Source organism: Nuphar pumila, chromosome 2 (assembly GCF_984573655.1).
Source record: "Nuphar pumila chromosome 2, dmNupPumi1.hap1.1, whole genome shotgun sequence".
Classification (NCBI taxonomy): domain Eukaryota; kingdom Viridiplantae; phylum Streptophyta; class Magnoliopsida; order Nymphaeales; family Nymphaeaceae; genus Nuphar; species Nuphar pumila.
This window is the reverse complement of record NC_143250.1, coordinates 25,370,469-25,388,989: the sequence shown is the minus strand read 5'-3', so window position 1 is coordinate 25,388,989 and position 18,521 is coordinate 25,370,469. Positions and strand designations below refer to the sequence as shown.

The 18,521-nt window shown below is 39.6% G+C and overlaps 1 protein-coding gene across 1 annotated transcript in view; it reads left to right on the top strand.

The window, feature by feature from the left end:
• The window catches only part of TPP2 (tripeptidyl peptidase ii), a 194,840-nt gene that overhangs the window by 58,861 nt on the left and 117,458 nt on the right, over window positions 1-18,521 (top strand). Inside the window, exons 17-19 of the mRNA XM_089995478.1 lie at window positions 1,253-1,431; window positions 1,576-1,688; window positions 1,752-1,922. Of these exons, the coding sequence (XP_089851604.1) occupies window positions 1,253-1,431; window positions 1,576-1,688; window positions 1,752-1,922 (463 nt within the window). The remainder of the gene's footprint in view (window positions 1-1,252; window positions 1,432-1,575; window positions 1,689-1,751; window positions 1,923-18,521) is intronic.

Sequence of the window (18,521 nt, the reverse complement as noted above, 5' to 3'; positions counted from 1 at the left end):
TGTTCTCAGAATTATAAGACGCATCTAACAATTTACTTACCTAATTTTCGCCTACGAATTTTGCCTGAATTTAACCTAAATTTCGCCTAAATTTAACTTTCGATTGTCACTTGATTTTAAATTTTAAAAACAAAAAGTTTCTCAAATATTATTTGCCTCATTTTGGTCTTGTCAGTGGGACCTGGGCCACTCCCAGACCCGGCTGACGTTGCCTATAATTGAGGATATTTTCCATGATTTTTATCAACTTTATAAAACACAGCCAAAATTTCAGAATTCTGCACGATATTACAAGTTATGCATGGTTATTTCCAAACTGTGTATAGTTTGAGGGGGCGTGTTAGAAGAGTCGTTTTGTATTATAAGAGAGCATTTACGTCATTTGTATGTATTCTATTAATCTGGGTATTGTATTCATGTGTAAGGGGTATTTCTGCACTTCAAGTTATAACTCATATATAATGGAAGGACATTCCTAGAGGAGGGAACAATCCATATTCTCCCTTCTTCCTATCTTTCTCCCTCTTCTTCTTTGCCCTTTGCTTGGATTTCAAGGCAGGACTTCCAAGGTAGATTTCTGTCAACATTATGGGCTGTCAATTTTTGAAGATCTTAAAAAACTTTTATTTACATCAATCACATGATCTAAAACTTATTTTCTACTAAAAATATGCATGTCGATCATATGTGTAACGTGTGATCAACAAAAAAAAACTCAAGAATACCGAAAATTGATAGCTTCTAGAAGATGGGTGTAGGCTATGTCCCAAAGCACCCTATCATTACTATATATATATATTATCTATCTCTTGATTAGTAATTCAAGATTTAATATCTTTGACTTGAAAATTCCCTAGTGCAAGGATGTAGTTGTCATAATGCAACAATTTACTTTTGTTCCTCGTCATGGTCTTAAGTGGAAGTATTGGATATAGTTGTGAGTTGCTCATTAAAAGATATTTTTTTCCTTCACCCTGTTCTTTTGGCTATTTTTTCATGACCTCGTGTATTGATCATTTAATCAAAAATTTTCCTGTGCACAGTGGAAGCTTAACTTTCCATAAGTAATGAACTGGGATCAATTTTAGGCCTTTGCATTATTCATGGATTCCTACGAGGCACTGTTCAGGATTGTGTTATTGCATTTCTTTTCTGGGTTGCTTGGTACTTCTTTTCAAAAGGCCTTTATATGTGTGCGGCTGGAGCTATTTTAACCTCTCTCTCTCTCAAGATTACTCTGGTGTATTTGCAGTATTGTTGTTGATCCTACCAGCCTTGGTTATGGGCTACACTATTTTGAAGTGTATGGCACAGATTGCAGATTCCCATGGCGCGGTTTTCTTTTCACGGTTCCTATTACTATTATAAAGCCTTTTAGTGTTCCAGACAAGCCTCCCATTGCTTCCTTTACTTCGATGACATTTTCATCAGGTTGCTTTTGTGTACATATTTGATCTATGTAATATCTTTATCTTTTCTTTTAATATTAAACATATTGATGGTATATGACTATGTGAAACAGATAATCTTCATGCCTTGATTTGGTTGTTTAATTATTTTTACTTGTTGGAACAGGCCATATAGAGAGGAAATTTATTAAGGCACCAATTAGTGCTACTTGGGTTGAAGCAACCATGAGGGCATCTGGTTTTGATACTGCTCGGCGATTTTTTATTGATGTTGTTCAGGTATATCTTGAACTTAATGCACCTTTTTTGTATGACTACAATTGCTTATAGGAGATATTACAGATTTGTCCTCTGAAGCGACCAATCAAGTGGGAGAATGTTGTCACATTCTCTTCTTCATCTCTTAAGAGCTTCAGTTTTCCAATCAAAGGTGGCTTAACAATAGAGCTTGCTATTGCTCAATTTTGGTCAAGTGGCATAGGTAGTAATGAAGACACTATCATTGATTTTGAGGTATTCGTGTAACTGAATTTACATATCATTCTATTTATATTATTTTATAAATCTTGTTCGTCATTGTAATCTAGTGTGTTATACCCTTTTCTATAAAAGTTTTCGTAATGAAGCCTCTTGTGATATCAATTAGTGTGGCACATCCTTTTTCTATGAAAGTTATCGTAGTTGATGTCAAAATGTCTTCATCAATTATATCCACATAAAAAGGGTGTTGCCTTGTTGAATAGTGTAATATGTGAAGCTTGTATTGCATTTATTATTGTGTTGGTTCTACCCTTCTAGCCTTGTATATATAATTATTGTTGAAGTCCATTTCCGTACTTAGCTACAAAGTTAGAAGTCAACAGTTTTTGTCTAACCATAAGGGGGACGCTCCCTATATGTTGTATCTCTTTATCATTCTTTGGTTAATGAAGCAAAGGTTATCTCATTTTGTGCCTCTCTTTGTTCTACCTTTCTCTTTGCTTTATCTTCTCTCTGTTTATCTTTGAGATTGCTTTGTGAGCAAGGTTGTAAGTATTGTATCATTACCTGTATTGGTCGAGCCCAAAATAAGATACGTATTGTATCGTATCGAAAAAAAATTATATTCTTTTAATAATTTTTTCCAAAAAATCATGAAAACTCAGAAAAAATTAGCAAAAATTCTAAAAAATCATAACACATGAAACAATGATGAATTGAACAAAATACAACCATAAAATCACATATAAAAAGCATATATGTCTCTATGAGTTGCATAAGACATCATCAAACATCAACTATTATACAAGAACAATGCAAAATATTAAATATCTTTCAATTAAGAACATGCCACAAGACTCATACTTTAATATTACATAAAAAAACAAAATAACCAAGTTTATGAACACTTAAGTATTAAATAACCAGGTTTTTTTGCAATCATCATCATTATCTTCTTCTCCTCCTCCTTCGACATCCATATCGTTACCAATATGATTGGGTTCTTTATCATCTACCTCATGTGCTCCTTTCACAGAATATTCTCTTCATTCAAAATGCCCATTTTTTTTAAACTCATACATCTAATATATCAAAAATTTCCAAACTGATGAGATCAAATTTCTCTTTGTGCCTCATTGATAATTTTTCTATTTGCCTAAAAATATGACATGAAAAAATTTAAAACTTTAAATAAACACATGAAAATGACAAATAAACTTTGTAACCTTATATACCTCTGCCTCAACCGTAAGTTATAACGAACGTAGATGAGGTCATTTAGTCTTTTGTGCTCCAATCTATTTCTTCTTTTGTGCTCCAGTTTCTCTCGCATTCACTTGCACTACATGTTTGGCTAAAAATGTGATCTATGTAGTCAAAGTGCTAGGCGATGCTTAGTTAGTGGACCCCTAGAAATACTAGTCGGAAACTAGGCAGGACTAGGCGAACTAGTCGGTACCTTAATTAAAAAATAAAATAAAAAATATAAAAATGAATGCTAAAATTAGTAACAAACATGTATGCAACATAAAATCAATCAACAATAAGCAATAGACCAAAAAAAAATGTCGAACATTACAAAACTTGCCCAAATATTAAAAATAATTGAATAAGCGAAGCAAACAATTATCAATAAATGCCAAATAATTTAAAAATAATCTAAATTCTTAAAATAAAGTGCTAAAACTAATAGCAAACATGTATCCAACATAAAATTAATCAATAACAAATGCATGAAGCATAAGATATTTCTATCGTCAAGCATAGTAAACATGTTCTATTACAAAACCTTCCCAAATATTATTAAGACTAATGGCAGGGATGTATCCTACGTAAAATTAATCAATAAATGCACAAAGTACAAAATTCCACTATCATGAAGCATAGTAAACTTGTTATATTACAAAACCTGCCCAAAAATTAAGAAGAATTGAATAAACAAAAGAATCTTTTCTGTTTTAGATTGAGACAAAGAGAATAAGAGGAAGAGGTGGAAGAAAGGTGAGACAGAGATAGAATAAGAGGTGGAGGAAGGGAGAGAGAGAAAGAGAGACATAGATAGAGAGAGAAGAAGAAGAGGTAGAGGAAGGGGGGGCGAAGAAGAAGAGGGGAAGGGGGAGAGAAGAAGAGGTGGAGGCGTACTTGAAGTGACGACGGAGGGAGACAATAGCGGGCGAAGGCATAGGGCAGGGGTGCTTGAGAGAGAGAGAGAGAGAGAGAGAGAGAGAGAGAGAGAGAGAGAGAGAGAGAGAGAGAGAGAGAGAGAGAGAGAGAGAGAGAGAGAGAGGTTTATAAACCCCCCGTTGTCATATCAACAACAACAACAACTATGCCTTCATCCCAAAACAATTGGGGTCGGCGATATGAACCAACAAAGAAAATCATTCTGGGTCTTCCACATGAATCCTTCTCCTCCAATCATTTCTATCCAATGCCAAGTCCTCGGTGAGGTTCAAAGCATTCATATCCTTTCCTATCATCTCCATCCAAGTCTTTCTAGGCCTACCTCGACCTCTCTTAACTAAAATATTTTCCCATTTCTCCATCCTTCTAACTGGAGCATCATTAGGCCTTCGCCGAATATGTCCAAACCACCGTAAACGATTCTCTCTCATCTTATTTTTAATGGGTGCAACGCCTACCTTCTTACGTATCTCCTCGTTCTGAATCTTATCTTTTATTGTATTTCCACACATCCATCTAAGCATACGCATCTCAACTACACTCATTTTTTGAATATGATGTCTCTTGGCAGCCCAACATTCTGTACCATATAGTAAAGCGGGCCTAATAGTCATCCTATAAAACTTTCCCTTCAACTGCAATGGCATTCTACGATCGCACAACACTCCAGTTGCACTTTTCCATTTCATCCACCCAACCTTTATCCTATGATTTACATCTCCATCAATTTCTCTATACTTTTGAATGATAGATCCCAAATATTTGAAAAAATCATCCACCGGTATTTCTTGCTCACCAAGCTTCACTACACTCCCATCACTACTTCGTTGCTTACTAAACCGACATTCCATATATTTTGTCTTACTCTTACTCAACTTAATACCTCTTGCTTCCAATGTCTGTCTCCATAATTCTAACTTAGCATTAACCCCAGCTCTAGACTCATCAATCAAAACAATATCATCAGCAAACAACATACACCACGACACATTTTCTTGAATTGATCTCGTAAGCTCATCCATCACTATAGCAAATACGAAAGGGCTCAAAGCAAATCCTTGATGTAACCCAACCGTTATCGGAAAATTGGTTGTCACCCCTCTATAAGTGCGGACATTGGTTACTACACCTTCATACATACCTTTAATTATACTAATGTACTTGAGAGAAACACCTTTCTTCATCATTGTCCACCAGAGAACGTCCCTAGGTACTCTATCGTAAGCCTTCTCCAAATCAATAAAAACCACATGCAAATCTTTGTTCCTCTCTCTATTTCTCTCAATAAGTTGTCTAACAAGATGTATAGCGTCCATAGTTGATCTTCCAGGCATAAAACCAAATTGATTCTCCGATATCATGACAACCCTCCTCAACCTAAACTCAATCACCCTCTCCCAAAGTTTCATAGTATGACTCATGAGTTTTATACCACGATAGTTTGTGGAATCTTGTATATCACCCTTATTCTTATATAGAGGCACCAAAGTACTCTTCCTCCACTCGTTAGGCATCTTATTTGTCCGCCAAATCTTGTTAAAAAGATTTGTCAACCATTCTAAACCTTTCTCTCTCAAGCATTTTCAAGCCTCGATAGGTATACCATTTTGGCCAACTGCCCTTCTTGATTTCATTTTCTTCAAAGCCTCTACAATTTCTTTCTTTTGAATCTTGCGCATGAAGTCACGATTCATCTCATGAAAAGGAATGGACAAGTCTCCAAGATCCTGGGCATGACTTCCATTAAATAGCTTATCAAAATAATCTTTCCATCTCTCATTAATCTCCTCATCTTTGACTAAAACCCTTTGTGTTTCATCTTTGATACATCTAATCATACCCAAATCCCTCGATTTCCTATCTCTCATCTTTGCAAGCCTATAAATATCCTTCTCGCCCTCTTTGGTATCCAACTTGTCATAAACCTCCTTATATACCTTATCCCTCGCGTTCCGAACTACTTTTTAGCTTTCTTCTTTGCTATCATATACTTCTCCAAATTCTCATTATCACGACTCTTAGATTTCTATAACACTCTCTTTTAACCTTAATAGCTAATTTGACATCCTCGTTCCACCATGATGTATCCTTACCTAGTGGTGCACCGCCTTTAGACTCACCCAATACCTCTTTAGCCACCTTTCTCATGCCACCCGCTATCTTATTCCACATTGATTCTGAATCCTCCTCGAGACACCAATCAGCTTAACTACCTGCTCTACAAATATTCTTTGTTTGGCTCCTTTCAGTGCCCACCACTTAATTCTAGGATCTATCTTATGTCTATCACTTTTGCGGCATTGTCTAATTCTAAGATCTAAAATTAAGACTCTATGTTGTGTAGCTACACTTTCTCCCGGTATAACCTTACAATCGATGCAACAACCCCTATCTCTCTTTTTAAGTAGGAAAAAATCTATCTGACTCTTATTAACCTCACTTTTAAATGTTACTAGGTGAGACTCCCTCTTCCTAAACCAAGTGTTTGCTAAGATCATATCATAGGACAAACCAAAATCTAAAATCCTTTCTCCACTTTCGTTTCTTTCTCCTATACCATAGCCTCCATGGATACTCTCAAATCCATCCCTACTAATGCGTACATGTCCATTAGGGTCACCGCCGATGAAAAGCGTTTCACCATAAGATATCCCTTGTACTACTACATCTAAATCTTCCTAAAATTGACGCTTAATGGAATCATCTAAACCTACTTGAGGTGCATAAACATTAATGATATTAATAATATCCGTATCTAATACTAATTTAATAAGTAAAATCCTATCACCCTTCCTACCGACCTCAACTACATTATCTATAAACTCACGACTCATAACAATCCCTACTCCATTCCTATTTCTATTTATTCCTGTATACCAAATCTTATATCCCGAGGTTCTATCACTTTTGCCTTCTCTCGTAGACATAAAATATCAATCTTTCTCCTACACATAATGTAATAAACAAAAAAAAATAAAAAATTTGTTGGATCGGGTCAGATCCAGTTTTGGACCCGACCCGGATCCAAAGGGGGGACAGGCGGTCCGGCACCCCGACCGTCTCTCCCGTGCCTTTTAAGGTCGAGGCAAGGGAGGGGAGGGAGGTTCTCGAAACCTCCCCTTCTACGCTCTCCCGACTCTCTCTCTCATTAATATCTAACTATTACATCATTGAATTAAATAAAAAAAATTAAACTAAGAAGGAAAATTGCATTTTCCACGTATTTCCCGCAAAAGACAGAATTAGCACAAACAAAAAAATATATACATAGAAGGGAAACAAAAGAATATATACATTAAGATGTAAAATAATGGAATATCTACTCAATGCTAAAAAAAAATGTATCATGTTGAATGAGATGAGATATCACAATGCATATGAACCGGCTATTATGAAGTTCAGAAAAGAATATGCAGTTATAATACAATCCAAGATCTAAAATACATAATTATGCCTAAGGTATGGTGTCCATGAATATGTCATGCCATGACATATCAAAAACTGGAAAAATGAAGCAACATGGAATGGACTGTTATGGAAATGGTGACAACCCGTGTAAATGGTGACTGTGCATAAGCTGGAAACATGGAAGCAGTGTGGTAGTGGTGTAATGGAATATGACGTGCCGGCGAGAAACTGTGGCACAGGAGGTAGTAGCATACTATGAATGATGAAGATATAGCAGTGAAGCTGCTGTAGATGAAGTGGCAGGAAGGTAGAATGAAGGGCACAGCAAGCTGCTGCTGTAAATAGTGCAGGTGGCAGCAATTGTGATTGTAGATATGGCTGTGAAGGTGGGGTTATAAATGGTAATGAAGGTGACAAATGGGTATTGGTAATAGGTGCTGGGATATGGTGTTAGTACAGATGGTGGCATAGCATATGTACGCAGGGGGTAACCTGTGTAACGTACATGTGGTGCATGAGTAGTAAGGGTATGCTAAGGTGGTGGTAGTGATAGGAGGTGCAGGCTGAAGGAGTGGTACTGTATACAAACAGTATACAGGGGTATGATGAAATAAGTAGCATGCTGAAGAGCATGATGGGTATATTATTGGGAATGAAGGAATAGCTGTACAGGAAAAACAGGTGCTGAAAAACTGTGAAGGTATTAGTGTCTGTAAAGACATCACATTAACAAGCTATGTTGAGAAGCAAAGTTGAGGGGTTCAATCAAAGGATATACTTTCACCAATCATCGCGGCTGTAGCTATGATATAGTGAGCATGGTGCGGATGAAGAGGGGTGGCTAACCAGTGTAAGGGTGTGCTTCATATTCACAACTGACAATTTTTCATTGTGACTTTCAAAAGAAGTTTTAGGATATGATATGATTGAAAGCAATTGGAAAATAGACTACCTTTTCTTCAGCTTCTTCAGCGTGCTAAAAAAAAATCCTCTATTGTTATCTCCTTTGTCAATAGTGACAAAACTATCTTCGACCATGAGTCTGCGATGAACACATAGTCTGCCCTTCAATGCATGTGCTTTTACAATAAGCTTAATGCAACGACCATCTAGCCAGTGTTGTGAGAGGCGTACGCCTTAGTACCTGAAGCGTGCGCCTCGCCTCCGAGGCGCACGCTCAAGGTACTGAGGCGTTGCTGTGATGCGCTTAAAGTAAAGTTTCACTTCTAATATGCCATTTAAGTCAACTGTAGTACTGTACTCCCCATGTTTCTGACATCCAGCAGTGCAAGTTAGTGAAATGTTTCACTAGTGCGAGGCGTTGAGTGTGATGCCACATTTTTACGATATACTTAGCGTTGAGGCATCACACTCATGTTGTGAGAGGCGTACACCTCAGTACCTGAGGCGTACGCCTCGGAGGCGAAGCGCAGGCTCAACGCCTCGCTTCGCCTCATCACATTTAACAACCTTCAATCTAGCCTCCAAGCTCTCAATGTAATGAAGCATGCACTTAAACCAGACAAATTCAATCCAGCTGCTTGGGAACCCCCATTCATACCAACATCTTCAAACCCCAAAATGTCTGATTTTCCCTCCGCTCATATTAAAAAGCCATATCTGCTACACAAAACCAATTTGTGCAACAGTTTCTTCAACTCTTTGAACTCACGAATGCCATTTCTTCCACGATCGCTGCAAAAACTCTAGTTGTCAAACCTGTGACGTCAAAGTGATTCTTAAAGATTAATAACAAGATGAACTATTGTACTCATTAACAGACCATTGGTTCACCTATACATGTCAAAACCATCAAATACGAGTATTTCAGCAAGACAAGGCCGGTGATTGTTAGCCAGACACGTTGGATGCTGTGTATATTTCTCTAGAAAGAGACAAAGTGGAAAATGTTAGAAGAATTAAGAAGCAACCTGGCTCCTAACAAATTTTTCAATTCAAAATGAAATTTACATCGACCTGGAACAAAATGGTTCTACAACCATATGACAATGCCATCTTATATGAGCATGTTGCGCTATAGCCACCTACAACATTAATTAGGGCAGTCCGCCAGCACCTAGGCAATGGAATTGGTTCCCTTTTAAGGATTTTCTAAAAAGATGGTTTTAACAAAAGGGAACTTTCCAAAAAGGGCTTTTTAGAACCCATTTTTTTTTGTATTTTCTTCTCTATGTCAATTTTTTGCTCTTTTTCTTTATATTTCTACTTTTTTTTTGTGTTTTTGGAATAAAACTCTACAAAAAACTAAAGGGTTTTAACTAGTTTTTCAAAATTCAAAAATATTTACAAAAGAAGGGTTTTCTGAGAATTCGGGTTTGAGTTTTGGAAATTTCTTTAGAAAACGGGTTTGGATCTGGGTTTTGAGGAAATATTCGAGTTTTGAACCTCGAATCGAGAAATACAGAGCAGTGGATCCAAAATGGATACCAGATGGACTGTTTAAGCCTTTCAAAAATTATTTTTGGGATTTTTGTAAATTTGGTTTAAAAATTGAATAACGAGGCTCAGATTTGGATTTTGGGCACTAGATCCAGATTCAAAATTGAGTCAGATATATAAAATGGATTTGATTCCACTAATTTCGAGAAATAAACTGGAATTTAAATTGAAATTGGCTCAATTTACTCAGAAAACGAGGCCTGGGGCAAAGAGGAAATATTTATAAAATTTTAAAAAATTTGGGGTGTTCACACTCGCCCCCTGTCGCCTCTGGGTTTTCGACACGAGGGGGCGATGCCCCTGTCGTCTCTATGTTTCCGGCAGGCAGGGGCTTACCCCTGCCTGCCTTTCTGTTTCTGGGCAGGCAGGGACTCGCCCCTGCCGCCTCTTTGGTTGCGGCATGCAGGGGCTCGCCCCTTGCCGCGTCTCTGTTTGCGGCTGGCAGGGGCTCGGCCCCTGCCGCCTCTCTGATTTCAGCAGGCAGGGGCATACCCCTGCTGCCTTTCTTTTCCGGCCAGCATGCAGGGGCGATGCCTATGCCTGATTTCCCTTTTTGGGCAGGAGCAGTTAGTGCACGCCACCATGTGTCAGGGCATTACAAGTTCAAAACCCTATGTTACACCGTCTTGGAGTCAACGTAACCTCAACTTTTGGGTGAGTCGGGTAGGACCCACACATCCCGCCTCCAACTTTCACTGTGTCGGGTCGACCCCAACTCGGTCAACGCTTCCTGCATTTTAATAATCACTTGTATATGTTTACAGCTTGCTCAACGGATTCCGCTCGTGCCCTGCGACCCGAGTCACGCATCACCTATACTCGCAGGCACACACAGTGACACAACCTCCCGAGGTAGGGGAAAGTTGCACGAGGACTTTGGATGAATTAAATAAAGATTTAGGAAATCGAGATAATGACAAATGATACTCATATGACTTGTGTTCTTTACTTGTCTTTATTAAATGCTTCCTGTAGTTGCCATATTCTTCATGCATAGATTAGTTTTGCAGTTAGTTTTCTGCCATTACTTTCCTTTACTTGATTTACTTGTTTACTTATGCATTGACAAGTATATGAACACTTAAAGAAATTACGCCTTAATGTGGATATGTGTATGCAATGCAAGTGTGCAATTGACATGAGTATGGGTAATGAAGGAACGTGTGTAATGAACATTAAATGAGTGTTTGCATGTGTTAATTGGATTACACTTGGTTTTATGCATGCAAGAGAATATGACATTGCATACATGTCTAGGCTGTTTATGACATGCATGTTCTTGGTATTAATGCATAGTTGCTTCTTATGCATGTAAAGACCTGAAATTATCATGTCTTGCATGTAATCAATGGCATGAGTGTTCACATATTCAATTGTACGATTCATGAATAAAATCATGTATTGGTTCACATGTTTAATTGAATTGCTTCATGAATGGAAGCGTGCATTTGGCATGATTATATGAAAGCATGCATTGTAATAATGAATACATGCATATACAACAACAACAACAACAACTACTACGCCTTCATCCTAAAACAATTGGGGTCGGCGATATGCACCAAAAAAAGAAAATCATTCTGAATCCTTCTCCTCCAATCATTTCTATCCAATGCCATGTCTTGTAATAATGAATACATGCATATGAATATTATTTTTTTATGCACATCTCTAAATTGTCATTCATGATTGTGCATCGAAAGGCATGTGATATGAATAGAATACATTGGCATGTTCCTTAAGATTTTTGCATATGAATGAATAGATGATCAAGATGGATCATCATGTGCTGTGGGATGCCTTGAGCCGGTGTGCTCGCTTTTACTTATTTTTGCATTGCAAAAGTCATATTTGATATTGTGGTTTTAATTGCATTGTTCTATTGTTGTCACGGGTGGTAGACCGTGAAGAGTTGCACATGCTGATTTGCGAGCTTATGTTTGCATGTTGATTTGCAAATTTATGGAATTAATATTAACAATAAGATAAAAAAGAGAACAATGTAATTAACGTTCCCTTGATGTTCCTTCTATGGAAAGGTAATCTTGGGCTTAGCGGTTTGGTGACTGTGAGGATACTAAAACTCCGTGTGGGTTGTTGTTGCCCCTGAACCCGATATTGAGGTTCTTTTTCTGGCCACAGTTTTAGGGAGAGTCCGTCACTTTGCTTGGGGGTGGTGTGTAAACACAACTGTTGTTTTGGTATACCAAGAAAGTGACTCTAGTGGATGCTAATTTTCATGGTGTCTCCGACATTGGATGCTGATTTCCAATGTTTTGATGGATGGTGATGTTTCCTGATATCGGTCGAGGCTAAGTTTGGAACCCAGTAATAAAATATAACTTGTATGTTAAGCCACCCTGGGAACCTAACTTGACCTCGGAGATTTTCCCCGTTTGGTGTATACACGGGCAACGGTAATTAAAAAGAGAAACTTAAATTGTGTGTATTTAATAAGAACATGTATATGAAAAAGAAGACTTGATCAAAGATAATAAGGTGTTAATAAATGTGCATTAAAATCATGCATACTCCTGTTATATGCATTAGATCATGCATATTTACTTATTCCCTTAACTGTTAAATGTTGATGAATGTATAATTTGTTTCTTAATGCATGTTAAATGTCTTTAATGCTCAGATTTAATTTCTCGTAAATTACAAATGCTATTACTGTTTTCAATGGAATAAACTGCTTATCTTGCGATGTCCTACTTTATTTATTTTATATTGTCTATTTGTGCACCTACCAGTTTGTTATGAAACTGACCAATTTTATGGGCATGTGACAAGTAGGACTTTACAGAAAACCGATGACGCGATGCAACATGGCTCGAGATTACCCTCTTTCTGTTGGCATCCTGGCTATTCTTTGTAAGTAAGATTGGTTTGTAAACTAACGTGCCCATAATTATCAACTTGTTTTTTTCTTTCTAAAAGTAAATGGCTTCCGCTGTCAATTTTAAAGATCAAAATCTTGAACTTTGAAAGGTTTTCTCTAAATAATTTCAAAATTTACAAGTTGAAATTTTGGGGCATTACAAGAAAAGAGTGGTCTGCACCTTCTTTAATACGCACTAGTACCTCCGGAATGGATCTCCATGCTCAAATCCTTGGTGAGATAAGAAGAAGAAGAATGGAAGAAGAAAAGAATTTTCGAAATTGAGAGTGGATTCTAGAGGGTGGCGTGGGAAGAAGAGGAGAGGGGATTAGAGATGAGGAGGCTTGCGTGAAATAAGGGTTCAAGACCCCTCTCACGCAGTCCCTTAATGCCTATTTATAGCTACTAAATGGATTTTACAAATTAAGTTCAGAAATTATTTCAAATTTCAAAACACTACCTAGCTAGAATAAAAAATGTAAAAAGGTGGCACCATTTTAGAATTTTTTTTTTTGGAAATTTTCTATCGGATTTGGTTTTGATGCTTGCTGATCACGTTTGGATTGGATCTATGATCCAATTGACGTGATTTGGACTGGATTGAGATCCGATTCGTCTGGAAATTTGCTCTGAAATCGTAAAGCGGCAATAATTTTCTCATTTTAACTCCGAATTAAACGAAATTCGAATTGTAGCTCCGTGATACCTGAAACATCATAAACATGGGTTGTAACACAGAAAAAGATGCATAAATGCATGAATTTTATACTAATCATGAATGTATTTTCCTGCATTATCAAATTCCCCAATGCTTATTGTTTGCTAGTCCTTGAGCAAACACTACTCCAAAACTAGAAGAAAATAAAACTGTATTCTAAACAAATGATAACAATGCAAAATTAAGGTACAATGCCTAACTCACTTTCGTAGGAATCACGGTTGTATTTAGCATATGCAATAAACCCTTTTAATCCCCTGGGTCACCCTAGTGGACGAGTAAGGTCTCGTGAGGGTTTCCAATGATGATACCCACAAACATCTTTGTCAAGTATAATTTTACACTTTTTCAAAAATATTAGGCAATTAAAAGCTATTTTTAACAAATATATTCCAGGTACACACATTCTTTTTCATTTATTGAATCGTCCATGCCTCCACGTTAGAAAATTTTCTTTCTATCTCTTTAGACTTTTCGATTATCTATGTTTTATTTTTAGAAAAATTTGTTTACTCATGTCATCATCTACTATCATTACAAGAATGCTTTTGCACTTTTTTGCAAAAAATTTTAAAGCAATGTTTTTCTTTTTCTTTAAGTTTTTATTTTTTTTCTTTTTTATTCTTTTTCACTGAGCACTATGTTAATTTTCGGATTTCATGACCCATATAACGAGCTTTGGGCCAGTGACTCCCATGCCAGACGACCTTAGGGCACTAAACACAGAGTGTCCCTCAAACTTAATCACTCGAGTCACTATGTCCTAAATTTTTATAAGTACTTGTAGTTTTTCTCTCTGTCATTTGCAATATCTCCACTAACCGGTTTTTCTAATGGATCCATGTAGCGAGTTTTTGCTGGTGTCTCCCAAACCAGACGACTTTAGGGCACAAGGTGTAGAACACCCCTCGGGCTTAATTGCTAGAATCCAAAAGGCCTCATGTGTTGATTATAAAGAGAGTTTTGATATTCTTAGCTGCCTTATTCGCGTGAGCATAAACACTTCAACTCGTGTCTGAACCCAACAACTAAGGATTAAATTCACATGAGCGCAATCACTTCAACTTGTGCCTGAACCTTGCTTTTAAATGCGCTACAACTAGAAGTAACAAAATACTATTTATATGCTCTTGTGCCTGAACCTTGCTTTACTTCAACTTGTGCCTGAACCTTGCTTTACTTTTTCTTTCTTTGCTAACATTGCTCATTTTCAAAAAAATTCAGCGCATCTGTTGAAACGACCCCAATTCATACCTATAAAAAAGTGACAATTTTTTTTTAACAAGTGCGGAAACAATCCCAGAGACTAGGCCGTTATAGTTAAACACAACCACCACCACAAGGGATCTTATATTAATCTTTCATACCAAACCAAATCTAACAAAACTTTATTTATTCAAATATAAAGAGTCTGAGACATAAGTAAATAAAAGTAAAGAAAACCAAAAGAAAGAGCCACGTTGTCCCAAGAATTTGCCATGTAGTCATACAGTTCCCTCGTGACTCTTCTCAAAAGCAAGTCCTCCCCACTAGTCATCTGAGGCTGCGAAAAACACAAAAACTAGGGTGTCAGAATTCAAAGAATCCTGCGTACGAATCCCTCTAATGAATCAAACTAGTAAAAAGAACATCAAAAATATTCATGCAAGATTTTAGAGGGACACAATTATGACAAATTCATAATTTAATTAATCATTCATACAATAAAGAATAATTATTAAGCATGAGAGAACATTTAATAAACAACAAGGACCACATAATAAGCAATAAAGATATTTAACATGCATTATGGAACAACATTATGCATTCACTAATATATCATCATTCACGGAACAAGTAAATATGCATGATTTAATGCATAGCAGGAATATGCATGATTTCAGTGCAATGCATGAATAAATTATTATTATCTTTTATTAGACTTTTCTTTTTATATGCATGTTCATATTAAATGCACATAATTTAAGTTCCTCTTTTTAATTACCGTTGCCAGCGGATACTCTAAATATATAAGAATTCCCGAGGTCAAGTAGGGTTCCCAGGGTAACTTAACACACAAGTTTTATTTTATAACTAGGTTCCAAACTTAGCCCTGGACCGATATCATGAATCAACACCATCCATCGAAACATTGGAAATCAACAACCATAATGCCACTTTTCTTGGTATATTAAAACAACAGATGTGTCTACATACCACCCCCAGGCAAAGTGGCGAACTCTTCTTAAAACTGTGGTAAGTAGAACAACATCAATATCGGGTTCAGGGGCAACAACAATGCACACGAAGTTTTAATATCCTCACGATTTTCCCAAAACCGCAATGTCTAAGATTCCCACACTATAGAAGAGACATTAAGGAAACGTAGATTACACAGTTATTTACCTTCTTTTATCTTGTTATTAATTCATCTCTTTTAAGTTTGCAATTCAACATGCAGAATTAATAACACTGGCTTGCAATTCAACATGTGAAGCTTTTCACGGGACCACAACCCGTGACAACATAGAACAACGCAACAAGAATCATAATATCACATTTGATTTTTTTTGCAATGCATAGAACTAAAACAGAGAGCAACACATGCTCAAGGCTCATGCAGCCCAGGATGACCCCTTTAGATAATCGATGCATTCATATGCAAAAATCATGAATGTCATGCCACTATGTATAAAACCCGAAAAAAAGAGAAAAAAATAAAATATAACTTGGATTCGGGTCGGATCCGGACTCAGACCCAATGGAGGCACCGCCTCCCTCGTGCCTGTTAAAGACAGCGAGGCAGGAGAGGGGTTACGAAACCCCTTCCGCTCTTTGCACTCTCGTCTCTCTACCGACCGACCCCCCTGCCGATCTTGCATTCGATGAGCATGGCCACCGGCATCCCACCACCGACGACCCTCCTCCCCCCAGCGAGCTCTCCAGCGAGCTCCAGGTACGCTCCGCTTCTTCTCCTTCTTCGTCCGTCTCTCTCTCTCTCTTTCTCTGCGTTCATCGGAAGGCCGACAGGAGGCCAGTGGCCCCTGCCGTGCCTTCCCCTACCTCTTTCTCGCTCTGCTACTCCTTTGAGAGGCAGGGGGCTCCGCCCCCTACCTTTGCTTCCATTTTCCACAGGGAGGGTTGAGCCTCCTCCCTGTTCTTCGGTACCTCGAACAACAGGGGAGGGGTCGAGCCCCTCCCTGCTCCTTGTTACGGCAGGGGAGGGGGGCAAGCCCCTCCCTGCTCCCTGGTACAGCAGGGGAGGGGTCGAGCCCGTCTCTGGTCCCTATTACGGTAGGGGAGGGGGTTGAGCCCCTCCCTGCTCCCTGTTACGGCAGGGGAGGTGGTTGAGCCCCTCCCTCCTTCCTGCACCGTCGTTGTTCAGGGGAGGGGTCGAGCCTGCTCCCTCTTCTCTAGCGTCAGGCAGGGGCTTCGCCCCCTGCCCGTTCGCGTGTTCGTCAGGCAGACCCCTGCCTCTTTGCGTATTCGGCAGGCAGGGGCGAAGCCCCTTGCTTGCCCCTTTGTGGCTAACGGGCAGGGGCCTAGCCCCTGCCTCTTTGCTTTTTGGCTGGAAGGGGCAGAGCCCCCTTCCTCTCCCCCGACATCAGGAAGGGGCTTCGCCTACTGCCTGTTCACATAATCGTCAGGCAGGGGCCAAGTCCCTGCCTCCTTGCATGCTCGATAGACAGGGGCGAAGCCCCCTGTGTAACGACTCCAACTCATACCACTTGAAAATTCATTTTTTTTTAAACGGTGCAGAAAACTTTCCAGAGACCCGGGGTCCTTACAGTTCCAATTCCAATTGGATAACCAAACACCACAAAGAGACTTACATTTATCTTCCATAAGAACCAAAACAACCCTCTTTATTTATGAATCAAATCCATCTCAAGAGACAATATTGTACTCAACGGGAAATAAAACATCTAACCGAAACAAAAGAAACTGAAAAGAACAGTAAAACTGAAAGACAAAAAGAAAGTCGCTCTGTCCACTAGTGAAGCTGCCAAGAACCAAGTTTGAGTCTCGTGTCCTCTCAGTAGCTAGTCAAACCTCACTGATCACCTGTCCCTGCTCCCTGAATCGGCAGGAGAGGGGGCCGATCCCCTTCCTGCTCTCTTTTACGGTAGGGGAGGGGGTTGAGCTCCTCCCTGCTCATGGTTACGGCAGGGGAGGGGGCCAAGCCCCTCCCTGCTCCCTGTTACGACAGGGGAGGAGTCGAGCCCCTCCCTGCTCCTTGTTACGGCAGGGGAGGGGGTCGAGCCCCTCCCTGCACACTTGTTGTGTAGGGGAGGGGCTGCGACCCTCCCTGCACCATCCAGCGATAGGGAAGGGGCGGAGCCCCCTCCCAGTACCCCCTGTATGCAAGGGAGGGGCTGAGCCCCTTCCTTGCGTACCCTTTGGCAGTGATGGAGCCAAGCCCCTCCCTGTGCACTCGTTTTGCAGGGGAGGGGTCGAGCCCCTCCATGCACCCTCAGTTTGGCAGGGGAGGGGCCAAGCCCCCTCCCTGCGCCTTCTCCTTCTAGTAGGTAGGGGCGTCGCCCCTGCCTCCTCTAATTTTAGTAGGTAGGGGCGAAGCCCCTTGCCTCCTCCCTTTGTTGCTAGCGGGCAGGGGCCTAGCCCTTGCCTTTATGCATTTCGGTTGGAAGGGGCAGAGCCCCCTTCCTCTCCCCCGGCACCAGGCAGGGGCTTCGCCCCCTGCCTATTCGCATAATCTTTAGGCAGGGGACAAGTCCTTGCCTCCTTGCATGCTCAACAGACAGGGGCGAAGCCCCCTGCCTCCCTTTAGTTGTTGACAGGCAGGGGCTTTGCCCTGCCTGCCCTCGCTTTCTGAGGGCAGGGGTGCAACCCCCTACCTCCTCGTAGTTTGCTGACAGCAGGTCAGCAGGGGCTCGCAGCCCCTGCCCCTGCTTCTTGTGCTTATAACAGGTGCGCAAGTTCACAATGCCCCTGCCTCCTTCGCGTTAGGTCAGCGGCAGTGCCCCTGACCTTCTGTGTTTGC